The sequence below is a fragment of the Triplophysa dalaica genome, chromosome 9 (genome assembly GCF_015846415.1).
Source record: "Triplophysa dalaica isolate WHDGS20190420 chromosome 9, ASM1584641v1, whole genome shotgun sequence".
NCBI classification, from domain to species: Eukaryota; Metazoa; Chordata; class Actinopteri; order Cypriniformes; family Nemacheilidae; genus Triplophysa; species Triplophysa dalaica.
This window is the reverse complement of record NC_079550.1, coordinates 7,371,190-7,397,693: the sequence shown is the minus strand read 5'-3', so window position 1 is coordinate 7,397,693 and position 26,504 is coordinate 7,371,190. Positions and strand designations below refer to the sequence as shown.

Sequence of the window (26,504 nt, the reverse complement as noted above, 5' to 3'; positions counted from 1 at the left end):
TGAATGAGGAATGCCAGACGAGTGAATGGAAAGTGTATGGTGTATCGATACAAAAGCTATTAAAATCACAGGAATATAAAAGTATTTTCATTGAGAAATTTAAATATTTCTTGCATTTATCGAGCTAAATCCTTTAGTAGTTAGAGGTTAAAACATATATAAAAACAAATATTTACGTTAAAAATATTTTTGATAATAAACTTTTTTTTTTAAATAAAAAATAGTTATTTTACAAATCAGTTTTTTTATTTTATTTTAAAATATTATTTAGCAGTTCTGGTACCAGGGCTTGATGAAGAAAATGTTATAATTTATTTATCAGAATAAAAAATGTAATTAAATGAACAAGAACAACAGAAGAGAACAGCACAAAACAATAATCAGAAAAATTGAAATAAAATGAAAACGAATAGAATAAATGAATGAAATATGAAACGTTTCACTTCAAATTTGATGTGTCCTGCCGAGGTGGACAATTAACTGTTGATGAAAAATAGAGTACAGATGGAAAAGAAGAGAGAAGAAAAGAGATGAGGCGAGAAGAGAATAGCAGATGATATTTCAAACAAGATGATCATATACCTCTGTGAAGCTTGATGTTCTCCACTGCTGGCAGAGTGTTCCTTCTGGGAATCACTGTTGCTACATCACCGTTTTGAGCCCCTGCTGACAGCGGGTTGCACCACTGCATCTCTGAGCTGGGTTTGGGTGGCCTGGGTGGGGGCGCGTTTGTGGAGTCTGAGTTGGACGGCAAAAGGGCGTTGTGGTTCTTGTCAAACGTGCGAGGGATCTGGTAGACAGAACCGGGAATGCTGGGTAGATCATAGTTATCAAGGGCCCGTTGCTCATTGGCCTGTGGGGCGGCGAGAGTGTTACAGGGGGTTTTATAGATATAGACGTCTTCTGATTCAAGCTCCGATTGCTCTTCAGAGCTGTAACCTCTTGGCAGGACGTAGCAGGCATCCTGTGTGTCCGTTCTTGAAGAGAGCTGCTGATGTTTGCCAGGTTTGGGTAGACTGTAGAAACCGTGAAGCTGTCCGCCCATGCCGTTCAAACAGTGAGAGAAGCCATGAGTGAGTCTCTGAACCGCAGAATCACTGCCCACTAACAGGCTGCTGCGGGACGCTTGTGAGAAACTGGCGCTCCTATGGGGAAAAATTGATGAATAGGTTAGTTTATATAATAATATAAACAGTATAGATTTGTAAAATAATTCATTATGGAACTAAACGTACATTCAGTTGCAACAAGGTTGTATATACAAATCTCATATTACTAATACATTACTAGTACACACACAAACCTACTAGTCAAAGATGCCATTAATAAAAATACAGGCCATTTGGAGTGCCACAACGTTAACACAACAATAATAAATTGCACAGGGCTTAATAATTTAACCAAAACAGATAGCTGTTAATTTTTGTGTAATACTTGATTTGACCACTGGGGGCAGTGTTTCTCTTTTTTCTTCAGCTAACTGTCAGATGCATGTAGGTTGAAATTGTCTGTGTGTCTTCATTGAGCAGACAGCTTGTTGGGATGTGATTGAGTGTTTATGAGACATGTTGAAAAGAGGGAAAACTGGCTTTGTATTAAGCACTGGACACATGAACATTCCCACAGTAAAACTGGCATGGCTGGTACTCGTGGGACAATACTCTGTTGGAGTCTGTTTACTCTATGTTTGAGAGATAAAATGAATGGTTTGATGGTTTCATTAGTAGGCCTTCTTGATTCATGATCTCATGTACTGAACACAATGACGTTATCATGAACTTAGTGAGAGCTGGGAAAAGATCAGTGGGAAAAGACTGTTGAGCATATCCTGAAAGTGAATCCCTCTGCAAACATAATATTACGTCACGGTTTGCCTCTGATTTGTTTAGGAAGATCTTTTATGTGTTTGTTTAATATAGAATACTTGTAGCTCACATCCTATAGGCCCAATGTCAGACGTCATGGACTGTTGGCTGAACGTATGATGTGTGAAAAACTGGAAACACTTTAGTTTTTAAGGTCGTCATGGTTGGCTAGTTGAATTCTACAGAACTTCTTGATGTATCAACTTTACGTTTTTACTCTGCTAAACATTAACACTGAACAAAAGGAACTGTGATTGGTTGCTTATGCTGTCAAGACTGAAGGTTTGACTAGTCAAAGCCTCACAATAATATTTTCCTAAAGTGATCCCAAATTCCAGCAAAATGTTACAATAGATTTGCAAACAGCGCTTTTTAAACTTGTGCCGCAAACCCACCAGATTACAGACTGCAAATCCAGGGACATCAGCGACATCAGTTTTGTGCTGTAATGGTTAATCAATATCCAGCAGAATTTTCTCTGGAGATCCTTCATCAGCCCATGACAGGCCTCATATGAAGAATAATCGGTCTTTAGATTCCAGTGTCTTGTTAAAAGAAAGCATCTGTATAGATGAATATATGTGTGAGAGCGAAGCAGCCGCATGAACCTGGCGACCTGATCTCTATGAATTACTTTAAAGCAAAGAAGATGATGGATGGCGGTTCAGACGTCATGATTTATAGCTTTCACTGGGACTTTCGTGAAGCCTGGATTAACTGTTAATTTATAAGGATAAAGTCAAAATCTTTTAATAAAAAACAAAAAGGTTATTCTACCCTACAGAAAACGCTTTATGAGACACAGCACAACTTCTGCTTTTAGCAGGTCAGGTCACTATCCTTTAAATACGTTTTTATACATTACCTAAATTACTTTATTTATTAATGCATTAGAGGAAACAAGTAAATTTAGCATTTGTGAATTGATTTCTTTAAAACTATATACCGCATGCCGATATATATATATATATATATATAAGCATCCCAACCTACACATCCCAGCATCACTGGTCATCAGTTTATCCAACCAATGCCGTATGGGGGAGTTTTTTTAAAAGACTTGGCTACTAATAGCACAAAATGACAACCTTCAACTTATGATATGAGCAGGAATTCTAGTGTGCTAAAACACGGCAATGATTCAACCGTAGGCATTTAATCGTGATAACAATCTCTACCTTCATCATGATAAAATGTAATTTTTTGGGCGGACTGGATGATAGCAATCTTTGAAATCTGGTGTCGCAGAAGATGTTATTAATAGAAATAATCATTTATAACAAATAATAGCATATAATAATATATTATATAAATAATAATAATAAATAAGTGTATATAAATAATAATTACAATAGTAATTTAGTTAATATGAATTATTATTTTATATTAACTTATTATTAGAATCATTATTTTTTTATTATAAATTATCATAAATATTATTAATATGTTGAAGTAAAAATTAAGATGATTTTGATCAATTTTAAGCAAAAAAAGCGATTATCATAAATTAAATATGTTAATCTGATAAAAACATTATCAGATTATCCATTATCATGCAGTCCTATACCAAACCTATAAACACCATTGTTTCTTAGAGTTTACACGCGAAATGTAGCAAATATTCTGCTGTTTAATTTACAAAAACTTTTAAACTGATTCGTGTCAATAGAGAACCACGAATTCATGTCTCTTACCGTGCACTCTCACTCTTGCGGCTCATGCACTGGTGAAGCCAGAGATAGTCCTGTGGAGCGCTGTTCGACAGAGCGCTGTGAGAGTGTCGTACAGGTAAGTCAAACGTGAACAGCATTGGCTGGCTGGAGTGGGCGGGTACTGAGCTTTTACGATCACCAATCAGAGGACCCAAAGAGCCGCCCAGGTCATTAGCCAAGGATCGAGAACCATGGGTGGCGGACGACCTCTCATCTGTATGAAGAAACAAGAAAAACAAACCTTTAAGAATCTGACAAACATAACCGGTGTAATTCGAACAACCAGTTTCATTTTCATTTTGAACACTCTGAGTCAACACACCGCAATAACCAAACAATGTGACAAACGCATCAGGAAATATGATCATATCTGACTTATTGACCATGTGCAACACGCTGCTTTTAAAAATCTATAAAGTTAAATAACAGAATGCCAGTTTTTGTCAATTTTCCGCCAGTGATCGGTGCAGTCAAAAGACGGGCACAGATCAATGGAGAAATATCCATGTAAACGTTTATGAGTCTTCCAAGCTAAGTCAATATAAATTGCGTGGAGAAATAACAAGTAACAACAGCATGAATCGTTCGGAGACGGCGTGGCGAGGCCCTCGATCGCTATCTGTTTTTCTATGTCAGCGCAGCTATGTGAACGTCATGGCCTTTGCTTTGGGCTGTTCTTTGTGACATCGCTAATATGCGCCGCACGGGTCTGCTGAAGAAATATCTCAGGCCTGCCGACTCAAAATAGACCAGGCGGTGAGCCAAAACCAGGAAGCGCACATGACCCTCCTCCTACTACCACCCCGATCAGCCCCTGAGAAGGGCAGAAAGTAAGAATAGAGAGAGATTGTGGAGAGTGGGTGGGAAAGTCAGCCTACTGTACTTGTACTACATACTTGCTGACAGATCTGGAACACTTTGGAAAGCAAACGTCTTAATGGTCACTCAGAGGAATCACACAGACAGCGCTCGCATAAAATGAATAAGAAATATAAATAATGCTTGAAGGGAAAGTTCACCCAAAATGAAAGTTCTGTCATCATTTACTTACCCTTAGATTGTTACAAACCTGTATACATTTCTTTGTTCTGCTAAACAGAAAGGAAGATATTTGGAAAAAATGTCAGTAACCAAACAGATCTCATCCCCTATTGACTCCCATAGTATTTATTTCCCCTACTATGGGAGTCAATGAGATTGGGATGAGATCTGTTTGGTTACAGACAACTGAATTACCTGAATTACTTTGCTGTTAATTAAAACGATATAAAATTGCTTAACTTATTCTGATGAGTATTGAATGAATATGTTTCCATGGTTTACTGATGGCATTATTTAACAATGTATGTTCGACCTAAAATGCCATAAAGTGCTAAGTAGGTAGCTTTGCTGTTTACAGAGTTTACTAAATAGACCAACAGCATGCAAGGCTGGACCACCGAGCCTGTGTGATGTCCACGTTAACAGTTTGAGACGAGGATGGGAGTGACTCTGAGTCATAAATAAGGTCACGTATCTGCCTGAGGGAAGGAAAGCACAGAAGAAGACACAGTGAGAAGAAGACTTCCTGTCTTCAGAACACGGACACAGTGTTAAGAGTCCACTGAAGGTCTTCAATTACTCCATTGTTTAACACGACCCCATAGCTACATGGGATGGCACTTCTCCTTTTGCTTTAGAGAGCTTTGTGTATGCGCTCAACCCTGACAGCGAGCTCAGGGTCCACTAACCGCCATTGCCGTATTGATTTGTGATAGAAGTGCACTCCGGCCCCTCCTCTAAAAGAGGAGAGAGTAAGATGGGTAATGAGCGGTTTAGATTGAGACGCAGGCTTTGCTTCGCATCTGTCAAGTATTATGGACTAATGCGGTGAGGTAAAGGCACTTTAGCCGACGGGCGGAGTTTGATTATCTTGATGCTAATGGTCAACAGCATGATAGGGTATGAAAGAGGAAAATGTGGGGAATTGACATTGATCCCATCATGTCAGCGAAATAAGATGAACATTGTTGGATTATTGTATTCTATTTATAAACAAAATAAAAGAGTTTGTTCGTGATAATGCAAACTCTGTACTTTTTATTATTTTATATGTTTAACTTCTTGACTTTTGTATACTGAGGATCTGGGCACTATTATAATACATAGCAGTAAAATAGACACATCCTGAGGCAGTATGTTGTCCCTGTGACTAAAATGACGAATCACCACTCTGGAGCATGACATCATATCCTGTTGCCCATCATATCATGGGGTCTATTTGCATTCTATAAGTGACCAAGCCTTTACACTGAATACAAAATTAAATCCAAAAAATAACCCCCTAGCAGCACACTCGCAAAGCCCTGGCAACGACCCAGAACACCTTAGCAACCACAAAGCAGTAGACCAAATACACTTTAGCAACAGTTAAACCCTGACCATCACCCCTAACATCACAGTGGCCAGATTTGCACAGGCATGCACCACAAAAAAGCACTTTAAACAGGTATTGGAACCCATAATTCATTGAAATGCAAAAACAAAGAAAAAAGAAAAAGCTTGGGTTTTGAGTAAATGTTAAATTCTAGGAAATAAAGATGTTACGGGTATTTTACCATTTAACAAACCATGATAATATGGAACCAAAAGCAAAAAAATATGTGATAAGAACTAATTCTTTGGAAAATTGCAATTAAGACATTTGGCAAAGTAGAAGCTCAAGTTCGCCAAAAGTAAAGTCCCTTTAGGTTCAATTAAACCATCAAAATATGATATGTTTGGAACAGAATTATAGTTTTTATTTGCCAAAATTAGTTGGCAAAAAAGGCTAGCAATACGCACCCAGTTCAAATATACAAAATGCATAGAAAAACTAAACAAAATCACAGGTAATAAAGTAAACACTGGCTACAATTTAATCAGTTATTAATATTATTAATAATCTCTTGTGAAACATGTTGTGGTTAATTCTTCGCCAAGCCAACTAAACTTCAGTTCATACTCCAAACACACTAATGCAACATGCATACAAACGCTTCAATACATATTTATTAATATATTTGAGAAAAGAAAGAAGACGTAAATTTATCTTAGATGGACACACTTTTGGTCACTACTGTGTAATTATCACGTTCTGTCTCATCTGTAGAGCAGTCACCATCAAACGCAATTACTTTACTGGTCTCAGGGGTCTGAAATTAGGATAACCAGTGAGGCAGTGAGAGACAAGACATTTATCTTGATCTCATTTCCTCTCTGTGTTTCTCTTTATTTTTGCTCATCTCTAAAAAACATCCCCGATATTATCAGAAACCAAAATCTCTCCTCATGGGTCTTCTCACTTTTTGTTCCCAGATTTACTTTGCATACCTGACTGGTTAAAGGGGAAATGCAATTCTGCTAAAGGTTTCGGAGAAATAAAGTACTTAAGGAATCGTGTCTTCGGGGGTCCAGAAAACTGACTTTAGATATGACTCCACCACAACTTAGGTCCAGACAATGCAGCCACTATTGTCTCTTGGGTCCCATCCGCTCAGCATGGACACTCAGACAATAATACGTCAAATCCCAAATGGCATGCCGGGAACCATTTGCATTCCTTAAATTGGGAGAATCCATTTTCCTAAATGAGACTGACGTCAGCACTTAACAGCATCTCTGGTCACTTTGGGGTTACTCCAGCATAATGGAACGGCTTATCAGAGGACGACAATGGTGCTGGTGTATGGGCCACATGTGCTTATCTGTCACTAACCCTGTAACTCCATCCATTTTACAATAACCAGGAAAATCTCTGCAGCACCATTTTGTATTATATGATATATCTGGTATTGCTTATCCATAAACTATCAATTACAAAGCTAAGGTCTAAAACACCACTGTCCATACCCTAACAAAACTTAACCAATGTTTTGTTATTGTAAAAGAGTGGTAACCATATTTCTGAGGTTGTATTTTTAGTAAAGCCATTGTTAGTTTTAATAAAGGTATCATTAGAGTATTATTACCGCACGTTCTGAACGGCCTTGCAACACACGTTTTCTTCAGAAAGCACAAAATCTAGTTATAAATGCCCCAGTGGGATATCCTGATACCATCTTCTGATGGTAGCTGGATTAATTGGTCTCTAGCTGGTCCAAGCTGGACATTTATGGTCATTTATTAGTTGGTTCACGCTGGTCCAGACGGTTGATCAGATGGTTGAGTTGGAATACCAGCTGGTCATGCTGGGGTCGACCTGATAGACCATCTTGATCAAGCCGAGTAGGGCAGGTAGACTCCCCTCAGGCCAAAAAGAATCAGCTTGACCACCTTAAAGTCATATGATCTGTTTTTTCCAAGAGGGTATTGAAATCTGGCCAATTCCATGAAAACGTCAACCTTAAGATTTATAATCAAGATTTAGCAAAGGTTTTCACCATACCGATGTTAATATTAGGTGGTTTAAATACTAGTTGTTCAAGCACTTCTTTGTTTTTAAAGCATAGTTTTGCATTGTCAGGTAAGTGAACTGTCAGATCCATAACGGTCCATATTCCTCAAAAACAAACACACGATAATTTAAATAAAAAAACAACACCTATTTTGTTGTCCTATAAAGAAGCATCCCTTGTCTATTTGTTGTGTATTATTTCTTCTGGTTTGTAGATTTTCATTCACAGATATCCAACAAAGTGTTGTCTCTCAAAAACGTGCATTCTATTTGTCACATCCATAACACACATTTTCCTCCCTTATAAAATAGAAAACTCCTGCATAGACTGATCATTTTCTAATTTCTGGACTCTATCGTCAGGGTTCGGTAAAATATAAACAGATATTTCAATTATTGGTTATAAATATATTTTCTGATTTCAAGTTTTAACTCAAAATGTAACATCCTTAACGCTGGAAATGCCCTTCTTCATGCCTGTCAGCGGATTATAGTTCAATAAAAAATATCCACAAACACAAGCATCAATAAGTAGCTAGACCGAAAAAAATGTGTTACTGGCAGAGAGACGGAGCAAAATGAGGGCCATGATCCAGGATTCGCCATTAGGATAACACTGCCCCCAACCCCTGCCAATGCAGCCTGCATCATGTGACCACACAGCAACATCCATTCCCCTCAGCAACTGATCAATTGGCGGCACAAAAGCTCTTCGTCAGATCTGATAAATCATCAGGTTTGTGTTGATTTCATTTCTTCAGAAACATACCGAGCTGTATGCATTAAAGCTATGAGGTAAACACATGGTGGAAACGTCATACAGCTGTCACACCAGAATTCAGAGACTTGACCAATTTGCTTAAGTGGTTTGGAGTCTTTTATGAAATTAACTGCTGCATGTTCTTGAATATGAATTTCAATGGCCTGTTTCACATCAGATTAAGGAAGTAGAATGGGTTGTGGGTGCAGTTGTGTGTTAACCTGAAAGGGATAGTTCACCCTAAAATAAAATCTGTCATCATTTACTCACCCTTCTGTCATTTCAAACCTGTAAGACTTTCTTTCTTCCACAAAACACAAAAGAATATATCTTGTCGTTAACTGGACGCCATTCACTTGCATTGGTTTTGTGTCCATACAATAGAAGTGAATGGGGTCCAGTGCTTTTCCGACTTTCTTCAAAATATCTTCTTTTGTGTTCAGTGGAAAAAAAGAAAGTCATAAAGGTTTGAAATGACAAGAGGGCGAGTGAGGAAGAACTATCAGTTTAGTTTTTACTAAATTTTGTCATCTTTTACTCGACCTCTTGTCATTTCATACCTTTATGACTTTCTTTCTTCCACTGAACACAATAGAAGATATTTTGAAGAAAGTCGGAAAAGCACTGGACCCCATTCACTCATTACCCTCATGCAAACCTGGAACTCTTTCTTCCGCAGACCACAAAAGAAGATATTTAGAAAATGTTGGCAACCGAACAACAATTAACCCCCATTGACTTCCATTGTGTGGAACCACTGAGACATTTCTCGAATTATCTTCTTCTTTGCTTCACAGAAGAAAGAGTCACAATGACATGGGCCTAAATAAATGATGACAGATTTTTTATTTCGTGTTAACCTTTAAAGCTAATGTTTGTGTAAACCACCACTAGAGGGTGCACGATCAAAACAACAACAATGGCGTAGGCTGAGCGTGGAAAGATGGGATCTGTTGTCTTCAACTCCACCGCTGATGGCCATCAATCAGCCGGGGACGAGAAATCATGTTAGCTGATGAGGTAAAGTAATAAAGTTTTATAAATGTTGCGTTTAACTGTGGTCCACATTAACTGCTCGAAACAAGCTAGTGGATTGCTAGAAACTAGACACTATTTCCTCATTTGTCCACGAAACTGTTGTCATGCGGTTTCTACGTCAGTAAAGGCACAACAAAGGGTAAAGTGGATATGACGCCATTGACAGGCGACTGCACAGCCCCACTGTTTAGAATGGCGATTTTCTCACTATTTACAAGTAGTTGGAAACATTTGAGAAATTGTAAGTACTCAGCTGAACAAAAGATGTAACACTGGCATAGTGGTTTTCGGATATTTTACTGCAAAATTGTTACAAGTTGTAGCTTTAAGGTCTCAAATTCACTGCACTTTTGGGCTGGGTCTTGATGATCTCATTATGCTTTCAGCAGCTTAGCAACCTCACATTATATACAACATGATCTACAGTCGATTTGTGAAGCAGAGCGCTGGAAGCATTTGTGTCTAGGGAACAGTAATTTCGCAGAAACTACAGTCTTCAGTGTACTCTCAAGCATGAGGAGTGGGAGTGTTTCGCGACTTGTCATCTTGACACCTGGCATAGCATCTTCAAATAGGGAAACCAGAAGCTACGTTTTTACATGAGTCAACAATCCCACAATTTTAGCCGAACAATGAATGTGTTGTGATTGAGCTTTCAAACAGATGTAATAATCTAGTGGGACTGACGTCACCAGAAGATATTTATTTGTTTCCAACTCTCGTTGTTTGAACAAAACCCTTCTTCATCTCCTTGTTTCTCTTTTGTTTGGTCAAGAAAAGGTGAGGGCTTTGTGCCGATGTACCGACTTCAAACAGAATTCGCTTGGATTTGTTTGGGGGGTAATTAATTGATCATAATTATAAATAAAATATAAGAAAAGAGGAACACAAAAGCTAGGACATGGTAAAAACTCGAGGGAAGACTTGGGCCTTAAAACACAAGTGCATATCGAGAAACTTGGCAACTAAAAAGGCAACTGTTTATGTGAAAGTATCAACAGACAGAAAAGTTGTATGCCACACACAGTGTGTTTTGACTGAATATAAGCTCGTGAATGAAATGTAAACAGTGTAAAATGAGAAAGCTGATTGTGACAGCATGTGTCTTGGAGAGAGGAAATACTTTAATCTGGATTAAAGGACACCCTCTGTGTTTACTTGATTACTGTGCGTTGCTTAGTCTTATTCTGACGTGACCTTTCACTTGATAATATAGAGGGAGACATTGCTCTGCCTTCTGAGTGAATTTGGTTTTACAATTAAAGTAACATTATTTCTTAATACTTATTATTAATTAAATGTTTTTTTTGAGTATGGACAGTTTCAACGGCAACAACATAAACACACGTTATGTAGCCCAAATTTAATTTATCGTAAATCTTACCTTCCTGTAGAGAAGATTATGTTATTACAAAATAAAAACTAAAATATTAAAATATTTTATAGACAAATAAACAAACACTGACCGCAAGTTTACTTTGAGCGTTAAAAACGTTTCAATTTCAGGTCATAAATATTTTAAACTATTTTATAATCCTAGTAACATAAATGGGAAAGCAATACAATCGTAATATTCAGATTGCTGGTGCGCCAGAATTTTTTTTAAAAAGAAAAGGGAAAAGTTTTTCATGTTATCTAAACCCGACTTGTAAAATTGCAGTCTATTTTTGTAACTTGATACATTTCAGAAATACCTGAAAATTCTATAATAAAACTGTAAATTCTGTAAATAAAAAATGTACACTATATATATATATATATATATATATATATATATATGTATGTATTTGTGTGTATACATACATATTTTTTTTGATTGGTTATTGAGCTTGTACAGTCTATATATTTGCACCCAAGCAAACTGTTTATCCTGTTCATCCCACATTTTTTCATTATGTGATTTCCCCACTTTCAATTGGTTAACGTTGTACTTCTGTAGAAACAAATCTTTGCTCATATTTACCAATACCAATATTTTGGGCCATAGCTCAACATGAAAATCAGTCGCAATGGCAAGTTTATAAAAATGATTTAACAGTTGAGCTGTCAGGTAGGCTTTTGAAGTTTATGTCTGTCTGATGTTAATTACATTCAACCTCCATAAGAAAACTGTGATGAAGTACCCTGCATTATTATTTTTTTACTTAACGTAACCTGTGTTTTGTGTATTTTTTTGTTATATAGACGCAAGTCACCGATTGCAGCTTCAATTAAAACTTTTATACTTAATATCTGGGCTCTTGCCAATTTCATTCAATTATTATTGAATGAAATTATTGACAACAGAGTAAGAAACAGTACCAAAACTCAACACAGTTGGAACAGAACCTATACTGTCCCACACAAGCACCAGGGCGAAACATATCTGATGCACATTCACAGCTATAGGCCACTGGTTTTTACGCACATTGCTAAACATAGAGATTATGTATACAGGATTTTGCTGTTTTCCCATCCACTTAACCATGTGGAGCCAGGTGTCTTATTCACCGGGGCAGGAATAGCTGCGATTCTGTAGAGCTCAGTGGTGTAAACGCCACCGTGATTGATAGAGGCTCTCTGCTCTTTCCATTTTCATTTAACTCTCTTTCATCCGCTCCGGGTGGCTAAAATAGATTTACGTAGAGATCTACAGTATGAGCTCACCGCGCACACAAGAATATCACATCCGTCTTTTAATTTCGCCAGTGACATAAATGTGATAACTTGCTATTTTTGAGCAGGTGATCTCATCGGCCAATGGTCATTGGGCAAAAATCCAAAGTTGTTTAAATAAACAGATCTTAAAAATGTCACGGTGACTCAACTTCATTAACTTCATCCTGTTAGTCTTTCTGCCAAACCCCCTGTTCAGACCGCCTTCGACAAGCAGCGACGGGGCAGCATGATTTCAATGGTAGGCTAGTGACACAAGCCACCATTGGCGACAGGAAGTCAAGTGGCAAACGTTGAGTTATCTTCAACATTTTGCAAATAGGAAGCAAATTTCTCAAGCGACTACTAATAAAAGCATTTAAGTTCACGTCATCCATCTCTCGTCTGTTACTGCAAGTGTTTGCTTTCAACTGTCCTAGAGCAACCAAAGCTAGAAACCTCTTCTAAGGCAGTGTTCAAACTTGACATCTTTTTTGACAAGAAAAGTTGACAATGGCGCTTTTTTAGTAAAAAAAATCACTCGCAGTGTTGGGATTTCAAAAAGCAGCCGTCAATGTTCAAAGATAGCATTTGAACACGAAGGCAACTTAGAGAGAAATGCTTCATAGGCAGCGTAACGGAAATCTATTCGAATTATACACAGAGTGCATCTTTGCAATAACCAATCACATATTTGAAAACTACAATACTGATTTCTCAGTAGAAATACAATCAGAAGTTATTGAAAGTGTAAATTAAACTTTTATTTATACAAAACTATACTCCGACGGGCGTATAGGCCGCCCTTTTATTTTCTCGAGCTTGAGCCTTCTCTACCAATCAGGCTCCACTCGTTTGTTATGGGAACGATAGGTCTCTGTCATGAAATGTTGACCCTATTAAATGAAAAGTGTGATTGATTCATAAGAGAATTTGTATTTGTGTAAAACTCACCCGAACCTGGTCCTGAAACCCAAGAGTTTTTCAGGTCAGGTCAGGCAGCAGACCTCAAATACAGTATGTTTGTGAGAGGATTCTGGGATGCTGAGAAGCAGTCCAGGCAGAGAGCTGAGTGGCATCAGCAATCTGACCCCAGAGCAGCATGGCGTCTCGTTGTTTCAACCAAAATCAATACGATTGAAGGGCATGTATTTGTGCGTACTAGGGAGGGGCCGTCCTGATGCTATGCCGGGCCGGGATGACCTTGTCTAACCTTGGTGTACATCCCATGAGCAGCTTGCCATCCCATCCCTATGTAGCCCAGCCAAACCCTGACAGACAGATCAGAGCATCGATAACAGCCTGCTGCTATCACACCATCCCCATCTGTAGAGAAAAAACACTTCAGCACAAACACACACACTGACTTCAGTGCTTCTAAAAAGCCCTGTGGTCTGCACCATGCATAATAAATTGTGTTTGTGTTTTAACGGTGCTCCAAAGTAGGGTTGGGCTGTATGACCATAATCTTTTGTTGTTGTTACCAATACCTCTCATTACACTCCTTCGTAAAATGTAAATAAATTGAACCTGGGGGCATACAGATAAGAGTCGAGTCAGGCTGAAACTCTGAATCATTGTTTTGACTACTCAGTGCCGATCATCTTACTGTCTATGTTTGCTTGAAGATCCACAGACAACAACACCCTGCTCATCCAGGGAATCCCCAGAGCTTCCTAACAAACAGCATTTAAGATATAATGTTTTCATCATTCATCCTCAACCAAATCCAAGAAATGCGGTTCTTCACACAGACAATCAGATAGTTTTGTTCAAATATGAGACAGACAAAACAACATTTTAAGCTTTAAACAACCAACAAAAGCTTGGTTTGATGTGCAGTGACCTTAGAAACTATTTGGACACTTAAGCTAAACATTGCATAAATAACAAATTATCAAACCAAGATGCGAGACATTTTCTCCCAACAAACTTCTCTTTTCTTAGCTTGCATTGCAATGACTTTGAAGCAGCTGGTTTCAGGGGGATTTTTAGTGGATGTGTGAGGTCACTTGCTGTCAGCTCCACACAGGGCACTGGTACTAACAGAGTAACCACAGGTGGAATTCACCACATTAACTATGGACACAGTACGTTTTTTATTTAACGTTTGTCATTATTTACTTACACTCTTGTCATTTCGAACCTGTGTGACTTTCTGTCTTCTGCGGAACACCAAAGAAGCTTTTTGAAGAATGTTATAAACGTGCACTCATTCACTTGCATGGGTTTTGTGTACATACAACGGAAGTGAATGGGTGCCGGAGCTGTTCGGTTACCAACTTTCTTCAAAATATCTTCTTTTGTGTTCTGGTTCTGTACAGGTTTGAAATGAACAGAGGGTGAGTAAATCATGACAGTATGTCAATTTTTTGGTGAACTATCACTTCGATTCTAGTGTTGAATCAACTTAAGTGAAGTTGGTTGTGTTGCATTTGTAAACATTTTGTTGTTGCGTAAGTGGTCAGATACATTACAGAGCCAGATTATAAATTATTGACCACTTTATATTATAGGAAAATGATTATCCATCAGGATTTTATTGGACTGAGCGCCAGCATGTCTCTGTCTCTTCTCCGATGAGTTTAGTGTGTGAACACAGGAAGCTGCATGTAAAGCAGGGGGTTCTCAACCTTTTTGTCTCCAAGGCCCCCCATTGTATTCAACTGTATTCAAAGGCCCACCTCTCACTCACAAAACCTCAAAATGTCTACCCAATAAAATATTTTGAGCTTAACATTCACTGGACAAATTTTATTACGTATAAAAATGGACAAATAATAAGAATGTTGTTTCTTTTTCCCATATGAATCAAATTGATTTGGGGGTAAGTGAAGATCCACAGCTCTACCTATCACAGCTCTCAAGACAATCCACATGCACCTGACATGCTCTGGTTCCGTCAGACACATTACACAGGCAAAACACGTTCTCAAAGCCCAGGCAGACAGACACAAACACTCCGTCCACCTTTCAGCGTTAACTTCCTCTGAGGCGAACCGGGCACCCCCATTTCTCATGCTCATAGTGCAGATGTCAACTTGATACTTGCTTGGGGAAAAGAGGTCGAGTGTGTGGAGGGGGGTGCTCTGATCTACATTGCAGTTGCCGTATTTTATTCGAGGTGCATCTCATCAAAAACAGTTAACAGTGTTTTATTTAAGTCTCTGCGTCTGCGTGTAACACATCAGGTCATGGGGTGGTTAGGGATATTTCCTTGAAAAATGTGTTTATAACAATTTTGGCATCGCTGGGCATTTCATGAGAAGGTGAGGTAGACGTGTTGTGGGTGTATTTGTGTGTGTGACTGAAAAGTCAAGTGTTGCTGGCCAGCCTGTTGAAAAAGGTCAGATAAGGTTCTCGTGCTGTGGACGCAGACTGCAAAAAAAAACCCATGCATGACTTTCTCATTACCAAAACCATCGACCTCTCTTGCTTTCTCATACCCCAGTGGGTGGAAACGGATCTTTTTAACCAGAGCAACCAACACAAAAACATCTGAGACACTTGCTTCAGTTAAAGGGACAGTTCAGCCAACAATGAAAACATCAAAACAAAAGGAGATTATATATACTGTAAATTTACAAGCAGTTTCCAAGGATTTCTAATCGTGATCCACAAGAAAGTAAAATGTGGGGGAAATTAGTTTGATGAAAGTTTTTACAATTGCAAAGAATAACTTTGTGCTATTTGTGCATGATGAAGAATGAGAACAGACTGGTACAAGTCCAAAAACACTGCCCTGGATTACTACCATGATACATCATTTAAATGAAAACCTCTGAGTTCCCACACATTTCAACCAATGAATTTCCATAAAGATTGTGTGTTTTTTCCATCTGTTTGTGATTACTAAAAAATTTCACAGGATTTCGAAATATTTTGCTGAAAATATGAACTAAGCATAACCATAAAATTACATTTACCATAAAAATGTTTGTGCCTTTTTAAAACATTTGGCAACAGCTAAGGTTTCCTAACAACTCCAGGTTTTCTAAGATATATTTAAGACACTTCTCAAGCCTATTACGGATCAGGTCTCCAAACATAAACCCATCGAAACAGACCGCAGGGTGCAGAACTGACTCTGCCAATTTTTACACTCCCAATGAATAATATCCAGCACTGTCAGGATTTATGAGGTAACAAAACAGGCTGCTGAATTTCAAAGTGAATGGATTTCTACTGTATAGAACATAAACTTGAGCTCTATACACACGTGTGCTCAGGACATCTGGATTTGCCATGTTTATCAGGACATTAAATCACACGTGTTCAGCTTGACATCGAAAATACACATGGATTTCCAAAAGCTGAAGAACGAAGCTAATAAAGGAATGATTTGCCCATAAATTGAAATTTTGTTACCATGCATTCATCCTCATATTAATCTAAACTCCTTTTGACTTTGTTTCCTATGTAGACCACAAAGATGAGTATAATGTGCAGGGTGCCTTAAAAAATATTCATTATAATTCATTATAACAGTAGCTATACATGCTCCACAGACGAAATGTTTGAAAAAGACGTTGATTCGATTCAGAATTGTCATTTTTGGCTGAACGAATCCTTTAATGAAAAAGAATACATTGAACCGTGTCTTATCTTTCCAACACAAGAATTGAAAACAAGATCGTAATATCCTGAAAAATACTTGAGGGATGTCATGACTACAGGCACTGCATGGAATAAAGAAGAAATCAATGCTATGCAACCATGATGCAATTACAGTGAATTAGAGAGGGAATAAATATAAATATCAATAGTTCCAAAGAACATCTCATAGACATACTGGAGCTCTAAGTTATGCTTCATTTGTGACACACATGCAAAAAAAAGAAATCAGAATGCATTCCCTGTCAATCAAACCTCTGACCTCATCATTGATAACACTATATGTTAAGCTACTCACCATAAATTGAACTACAGGAACACTCATGATTCATTAAAGAACCAACAGAGACAGAATAATTAATAAGTAGGAGCAATAATGTTAATGTTAATGATTAAGGACAGTGTTTAGCATTGTGTTGACACATTACTAAGATTATCGGTTTCATTTGGAAAAGAATAAGCAGAACGATTCTTGAATGTCTTAATATAAAGATATCAAAGTTAATTTGTGATTTTCCTACTGTAATATGCAATATTTTTCTAAATATGCTGCTTCAAGTCATTTGTTCTGGTTATTTATAAATCAATCTATTTCCCATTAAAAAGCAAAGTACAGAAAAAAAACTAGTAAAAACCATATTTTCCGGCAGCTGGGGTGGCACTAAAACCCCGTAAAAGAACAATTTTGTCACATAAAGTTCCTTGATTTTATGCAGTCTTTTTCTGTAATTTATTCTGAAAATATGTAAAAAAAAGTAATATTCCGTAAAAATAATCACAGTATACGTGAAAATTCCTGTAAAAATAAACTTAAAATTTGTAATATTATAGTTTTATACAGTGTACATACATACCAGCTACCAAATCCCAAAAACAAATTTATATCATAAAAAAGACAAACATTTTAGACTATCTTCTGCATAAACAACACCGTTGTGTCTACAATGATGGGCAGCGTTCACACCCTTTTCTTTAACAAAACAAAAGGAAAAATCAATAAAGCTTTCAGTCGACATCCATTTAGCAGGGCTGGTGTAGCCCAACTTTCTCAAATGACAAGAGATGGAGGGGGGTAAGAGAAAAGCTATAAGATATGCTATCAGGTTTCTATTCCAGCTTTCTTATTATCAGTTTAGAGAGAGACATCCCATTGCTCGAGATGAGAGCACTGCTACCGTAAAACCATAGATAATGGCAAAGATGTATTGAATTTCATTACTACAGTAACTTTATCTACAGATTCATGAACTAAATTTAGATGGCCGAGCTAAAACAATACTTATCCATCCAATCTCTATTCTGCTCTCCCCTATTGGGGTCGAGGGTGTACCATAATTATACGTAATGACGAAATGTTAACCGCTTTAAAAAACAAGGTACAATATGAGCTTGAAACAAATGTGTTTACAAAATTGATCTTAAAATGATATTTTAGGGATGATTTTTTTGTTTTGTTTTGTTAATTTTAAAGTGGCTCTAACACACAGGGTTATTGACAATCTCATATTAATCTTGAGTAACTATAGAGTAGTATTGCATACGTTTGATCACATTTATAAAAGATAGATACAGCTGTAGGATTACTTCCAAAATAATACGGTGGGTGCAGGGGGGAGGGGTATGCTCAACCAAAGCACGTGCCCACCCATTGTCAACAAAACACAGACATCAGTTTCACTCACCATATACGGTTCATGTCCGGCATCTTTTAGCGCTGTGACGGCTTTATATATCAGTTTCAAACAATCTCCAATTCCAGCGTTATATCCACCGTTTATATAACATTCATCAGCCAAGTGCAGTGAACAAACAAACACCTGAACTTTGGGAACATGTGCTCTCTCTCTATCCTGCACACAAGTGAAAGTGACGTCTGCACATGCTCCTTCTCCTGCTATTCTTGCTGCGGTGTGGGTTTTCCCCTGTGCTTTTCTGGGAGAATTGTCCAATAAGGGGCTAAGAAATTTTTTAAAACAGTTTTATATGTTTGAAAAAAGCTTTCCAAAACCTGTATGATCACTGGGGGAGTGTATTGAGCACAGAAATACTACGTAATACACCCAACTCATTTTTTGACAAGTTGACCATGTTAAGCATGAGAAGACAGCACGTTTAGCATTGTAAAGAAGTCAGAATGCGTTACACATCGTTGCAGCACCCCTTTAACAATTTTAATTTTGAGTATCAGCAAGTTTAAGTAAATATTCACAAGGACATCAGTATATTCTACTGTCTTTAACTTTATACTTATTACTTTCTTCTTATTTTTTTGGAAACCTGCTTATATATATTGTTGCGGTTATTTAAATATTTTTAAAGTGGTCTAGGCAATAATCAATCTCAGATAAACCCATCTCTAAATAGCACATAACAACAAAACAAATTGTGATTGGTCCTTTTACATTTCAGTCAGCCGATCTCCTCCAGAGTGGCCCTTGGCGGAAACAAGATGCAATCTGGACCAGACTTTATGTCATTTAGGTAAAGGTCTGGATGCATGAGACCACCTGCTGAGCTGGTCTGTCTGCTGTCTTTGACTCTCACAGATGGGATAGTCAACCCTTTGGACAAACATACGGTCACAACCTACCCTTACAAATAAGTCATGGAACCATAATTTAAAAATGATGTCATCAGAAGACTTTACTTTAGTACTTTGGTCCACTGTACTGAATTTACATAATGGTTCCATCATATTTACATTGTATTCCAAAGTACTACCAGGGAATAGCTGATAATGTACATCCTCATAGATCAAAACGTTTGATAGGACCTGCAGCTAAACTCTACAAGGGAGTGGCACACAGTTGAGCCCTGATGACACTCTACTCACACAACTGTACCATTTTATATGAATGTTACAAGACCAAACACAACAAAACAACCCCAGAATGCCAAGTGTGTAAACAAAAGTTCTCATACCGTGGGGGTTGTCCTCAGACTGGTTAAATCCACACAGCTGGCAGATTGAATGCACCCATCGGTTCATTTCCTCCTCCGTTTCTGCAACCAGGTAGAATGTTCTCTCGGCTGTCTTGATGTCAAACACAAAGCTGTCCTGAAACTCCTTGCGTTTGAAGGTCAGACCCGAGTCCACCTGCTCACAGCAGTGCAGGTCTATAATGCGAATGGGTTTTTTGGCATGGTCACTCTTGTAGTATTCTAGCACATCTGGATCCCCACTCATCCGCCCACTACGGAGGATAAACCAGCGCTTTTTCCAAGCCTGCAGAAACGACAGTAATAATAATGGAATTAAAATTGATAAAGTCTGTTTTTTGACCGACAACGCTATTAAACATTTACATTAGATGCTTTTACAAATCAATATACAAACTGAAAGTTAACTAATCATTGAAAATGTAGAACAGAAGAAAAATAATTGAAATTGATTGATAATTACAATTATTTAAAAAAGGTAGAGGCTTAAAATATCACACTGTGGCCTGGTTTCACAGACACGGCTTAGCTTGCCTTAGTTAAGATAATTAAGATATTTATGTTGCTTTTCCTTAGAAGACAAAACAATGGCACTGATATATTTTCAGATATTTCTGGGCAAGTTATATTCAGTTAAAACGGGTCACACATTCATTTAAGTCTGGGACTAGCCTTAAGCCTTCTCTGTGAAACCGAGCATTTATATTTTAAATTAGAGATGCACCGCTAGCATATTTCTCCACAGGTACTAATGGCCAAATATATCTGCCGACACAGATTCTGAAGATTAAATACATTTTTCGTAACTATTAATTAATATAACGACTATTATTGAACATCAAACTGGTGATGTTTTTTAAAGTCCCAGTGAAAAAAAAATTACAATGCCCATTTTTTAATGAAATATTTGTTCAATGTTGGTCATTCTCTTTTAAAAATTCATGTGTTCATAATCATAATCTTTAGTTAAAATCTGAAAATGCACTTCTTTCCTGAGATGACTATACATCTTATATGACGTATTTTAGATGGCTTGGGCGGAGCATCCGTTAACTCCTCCCCTTGAACTGTCAGTCTGCTGCAAGTTCCATTTCAAAATCCAACGGCTGTTTTATACATCCAATCAAATCAAAGAGAAAGACAAAAGCCACGGCCACTATTTTTCTCATTACAAATTTCATTTATCTCGGAAATGCGTCAAGATATGGAAGTAAAAACGATCGTTACTTCTGCTTCACAGGGACTTTAACACTTTCTAGAGCACAAATGAATTGCATTTTCCTGTCCTCTTATGATTGACAGGATATATCGGTCCTGGTCATCGGCTGTTAAACTATTGGCCGATACCCGATAAGTGTAAAAAAATTGCTTTTGAGGGGTTCCGATTATAGACCAGAGCATCTCTGTTGTAAATATATTTAGTATTACAACGAATGCTGCGTTATGCTATAGCCATATTGTTAAATTTCCATAATGGTCCCAAAAATACACCATAAAAATCATACAGTTATGTAAATATTTAACAATTATATTTCACTTCTTTAGTAGGAAGAACACTAATCCTGAAAACTAAACAAGTTCTTAATTTGGTCCAAACAACACATTTTCATTCACGCTGCCATTTTTTACAAACCTAAAGTTTTTTAAACTGAAAGGCATAACGATAAAGTCTTAACATTATTGGTCAGCTTCATCCATTATATTTTGAGACGGAAGTTACCGAACATCCAAGACAACTCAAAATCATTCAATGTGTCAAAACAAGCTGTTGATATATCAGGCAATGTCACAATTTGTGACATTACACAATACTGGGGCAATATGAACACAAATAAACCAAGTAAATCTAAATGAACCACAACAAATGTGAGGCTCTGAAAATGGGATATTTTGATTTGGGGAATTATGCAATCACCTATCTGATAACCCCTAACAACTAGATGGCAACACTCTTGCAACCATCCACAATACACTAGCACTGTGAAAGTGACTTCTTAAAATGTTATCTCATTTTTTATTTACTTATTTACTATTCTTGACTCATATTTTGTTTCAAGGATACAGAATTAAAATACCGTAACATCTTCAATTCGTATTCAAAATGTTTGACAAAAAGACTGTCAACAAAAACATAAAAGAAATGCTCAACCGCCCCTTCAACTTGCACTCAGTTAACTGATCAAAACCAAGATTGTGCTCTTAAACATGTGTACATGTTCCATATTGTACATGTGTGTGTATGTGTGTGGCTTATTTAAGACAGGTGCTACTCCCACACACAGCTTCCTGCTTAGATAAAGCTTTGAGGAAACAAACAGACAGACACACACGCTGTCTTAACTCCTTTATAACACCTGCGAGTCTACAATCCATTACTTTTGACATGATCCACATGCTCTCCACCACGGCAAATATAAAAACAGGGATTCCCACTCGTATCCAAACACACAGGTGTTTTAGGCAAAGTAGTTGAGAACTTCCCAGATCTGTATGTAAATTTAAAGTCTTGCACTAACCGGATACAACAATAAAGTTACTTACAATAATAAAAATGAAAAAGAAAATGCTAATTTTCGGGGGACATAAAAAAGCAAACAGTTTAAACGACTGAGATACAGTTAGCATGTTAGCATCTGCTGGTCATGTGATCTCAACATGGCAGACCCCATGAGGGGAGGACAAAGAATTAAAGAGTGTATACTTTTTAAGAATTTAACTTTTTCTAGGCATGTAATATCACAAAAAATGTATATTTATGAATCTAAAAGTGTTTTTCAAAAGTACTACCCATTTTGTGCGTAATGTTTAAAAAATAAAACGGTTGAAATGACTGAGATGCCCATTTTGTGCTTAATGTGTAAAACACTGACTTTAAAAATGACAAAGCGCACATTCAAATGTAATTTCTTACAGAGCAGAGATAGAAACAGCCGGAAGATGGATGGACCTTTTGTGCCCCAATGCCAGAAATTCACTTCCGAACCATCTTTCCCCATCTTTCCCCTTCTCTCTCTCTCTCTTTCTCTCTCTCTCTCAACAAATCTTGCTGACACAATGATCCCACAGGCTCTCTTTCCTCCATCAACACTGACACACACACAGCCATCTCCGCTACCAAACCAGGGACCCAAGGACACTATTTCCACCGACCACTACACCCCCTTTCTTCCTCGTCCCGCATCCAGCCTCGCTATCGGACAGGAAGTGGAAAATGGATCCCAATACACATCCTGTGTTTTCTCAAGCCTGCTGTTGACTTTCCCCTCACATCTCTCTACTCTGCCTGTACTCTCACTGACTCCATTCAAATATACACTAGCATACTGCGCTGAATACTGCCTGCTACTATAAATCATTGTTTTTCTTTATTCTTTCATCATTTATTTCTGTTTTCCACACAAAAAAAGAATGTTGGTAACCAAACACTACTGACCCCCATTGACTTTCATAGTATTGACTCGAAACCACAAAGACATTTCTCATAATATCTTCTTTAGTGTACAAAGTGTGATATGCAGTTTTTTTGTGTGAGAGTGAATAAATGATGACAGACTTTTTATTTTTGAGTGAAATGTCCCTTTAAGACCCATTCACGGTCATGATTATAACGTTTTAAAAAGCAGCCCTTAATACTTTTGTAGTGTTATTCTGGACAGCAGTTTGTGCATTCTCACATCACTACTGTCATTCTGTTCATCCTGTGAGCTCTGAAAATGACCGTTATCAATTCACCCAGAAGTGAGGACGTGCTGACAGCTTTCTGTCGTGCTCTTAGCAAAACAGGAAATTGACAGGACCTCTAAACTAAGATGCAGTTCGGGTGAAGCAGTTCTCTGTTCACTGATGTGATTTGTTTGAAATACGCAAAACACACAAACATTACTCTGTTTTGATCAGATGTTGCTCCATAATAGATCAAGAGACTTTAAGGTGTTGTGTGTGATTTTTTGGAGGATCTATTGACAGAAATGCAATAATAATATACCTATGTGAGAGGTGTTTAAAGACCCTTACATAATGAAGCAATATGTTTTTATTATCTTGGAATAAGCAATGTCTATCTACATACAACGTGGATCACCTTACAAGGAGTTCACTATGTTGTTTCTACAGTAGCATTAAAAGGACAAACTATTCTAGGAGGCGCGTTTCATAAATATCTTATCTCCTTCAGCCAAGAAGAGAAAACACCACGACATCTTAGTTCTGTCTCAGCCACTGTATGATTCGAAAGGGAGGGGTGGAGTGAGCCATTGATTGCAATTTGCATCCTCACCAGTAGATGTCGCACAATTTCATACCCTGGATCATTCATTTTTTGTTTAGGTTTTTTTTAACTTTATCCCACATATTTCTTTAGGAAAACATAAAAATATACACAAATGATGGCAAATAAGAACTGAGTTAGATGGCCTTGCTCGACTGGGGGGAATCACATATTCTGGTTGGGCAGACATGTAATAATTTTCCATTGCATGGATCTTTTTTACATTTTCTCTCATAAAAAAATGACCGATCACTATTTAATAGATAAAACAAATAAATATTTAATGATACATTTACTTTTTAATTATTTCAATATGTTTAATATTTTTGAAGGCTCCCCGACCTAACTTGAGATCTCTCTTGACCGCAGACTTCTGTATCAAATCTGAGCAAAGTTTCATATACTTTTAAAATCTCCAAAGTAGACAAATGTAAGATTACCAAAGTGTAGATTAACAACACAAAGTAAGCAGAAGACCTTAATACCCCCCCATTTAATCTCATTGTTCTCTGGTAGAAATAACGGAGATATTTTTGAGATTTACATTGGGTTTTTTCTTTTCCTTCCAGTATATACAAATGTCTCCTGATCATGTACAGTCAGGCGTTTCAACTGTGCTTGGGGATTTTCCCTGTTTTGAATGCAAATGTGTAAATCCGCTTTTGCCACTTGAAACATGCATGAACTGTGATAAACCTAATAACACTGTTTAAAGGAAAGAGATCGATGAATATTTACAAATCAGAGCTAATATCCGGTTTTAAAACAGGCAGATCAATAAATGAAAATGCCTGTTCAAACCGATCATTTTCCAGCAGTGTGACAGCGTTATTTTTAAAGATTTTACCAAAAGGATATTATATCACTCTTTACCAGTTGGAACAGAAAAACAACCGGCATGTTTACAGCAGGCTAATGTTTATGTAAGTGCGATAGAGATGTTGCTGTACTGACAGTATACTGTATCAGCATAACATGTTTCACTTTAGTTTTAATCAATCCTAGGTAGGCATTGATTTGGTAAAATCAATATCAGGCGGATTTTCTGAAAATATCTATGCTCACTGTAAATAATCGCAGTATAACTGCACTTAAAGATGAATAAAGTAGGGATGGGCTTTTTTCATTGTCCAAAACATCCATAGGACATCCTTATTACAAATGGTTTTTGGAGTTGCATTGCACGTGAAGCTCCACCCTTCAAAGCATCTAAGGTCACGCCCACTTTGGGCAGGGCACAGTCATTACAAAAACATATGACGTAATGTCATCTACCGTAAATGATTTCTTTTAAGTGTCGTTTTGCGCAACCGTTGCAGTCTAGCAGATTGGTTTGTTTTTGCGAGCGAGTGAGTGAGCACCAAGAAAGAAAGAGAGTGAAGAAGTACTAGCTCAAGAGAAAGAAAGATGTAATCACTTTAGCCACTCATTTGAATTTATGGCACTCTCATGGCTGTGACATGACTGAATGAGATTTGGAACAAAGCCAGCTGAAAGAGGTCAGGATGACCAAGCTGGAGCACCAAGCACATTTGTCAGCGCTGCTCCCAGATCAGTGGAGTCTGTTATATATTTAACAATGCTTTAATCTGGTTTAGTTGTTAACTAAACCTATATTTTGTGGTAAAATATACCAAACTACACCAAGTAAGAGCAAGAACATACAAATTGTTAAAAACTGCCTCCTAACCTCAAACCCCAATTCATAAGGGCGAGCCTATAATGATTTATAATTTGAACTGTCAAGTACAATTTCGTGGGAAACATAAGCTTCACCTCGTTTGACTTCAACCCATGTTAACACGGGTGTGTAGTAACCTGCAATGTAATGTCTTAAACAGAGATGGCTTAGAGAGAAAACTGCAGCATAGTATGGAACCGAATACTTGTATTATTATGCATTCCACCTCTTATTTAAAAGCTGTACTTTTACAAGCATTTGTTTACCAGACCTGTTCACGATGTGCAATGTACACAACTGCCACACAACATCTGAAGGCAGCAAGAATGTGCTTTTGGTTTCAGGGAGTGTACAGTCTCAAGGGAAACAAGTGAAATAGGATCACTGGCTGATAAACTATTAACAAAAGAAGGAATGATCACATCATATCAACGTAGGATAGCTGGCATGTAAGCGAAGATGACAATATTGATGGCGAGAATCCAACAGCTCATTATTGGATGCATTGCCAGTCCGCGTGGTATCCTCCGCACACCTTCATTAAAAGACAGCAGGTCTGATCATGTCTTGATCTTAAAC

At 37.5% G+C, this 26,504-nt stretch overlaps 1 protein-coding gene across 1 annotated transcript in view; it reads right to left on the bottom strand.

Moving 5' to 3' along the window:
* gab2 (GRB2-associated binding protein 2) overlaps positions 1–26,504 on the bottom strand; it is a 49,736-nt gene that overhangs the window by 7,591 nt on the left and 15,641 nt on the right. Inside the window, exons 2-4 of the mRNA XM_056757720.1 lie at positions 19,960–20,263; positions 3,560–3,791; positions 583–1,145 (exon numbers count right to left, since the gene is read on the bottom strand). Of these exons, the coding sequence (XP_056613698.1) occupies positions 583–1,145; positions 3,560–3,791; positions 19,960–20,263 (1,099 nt within the window). The remainder of the gene's footprint in view (positions 1–582; positions 1,146–3,559; positions 3,792–19,959; positions 20,264–26,504) is intronic.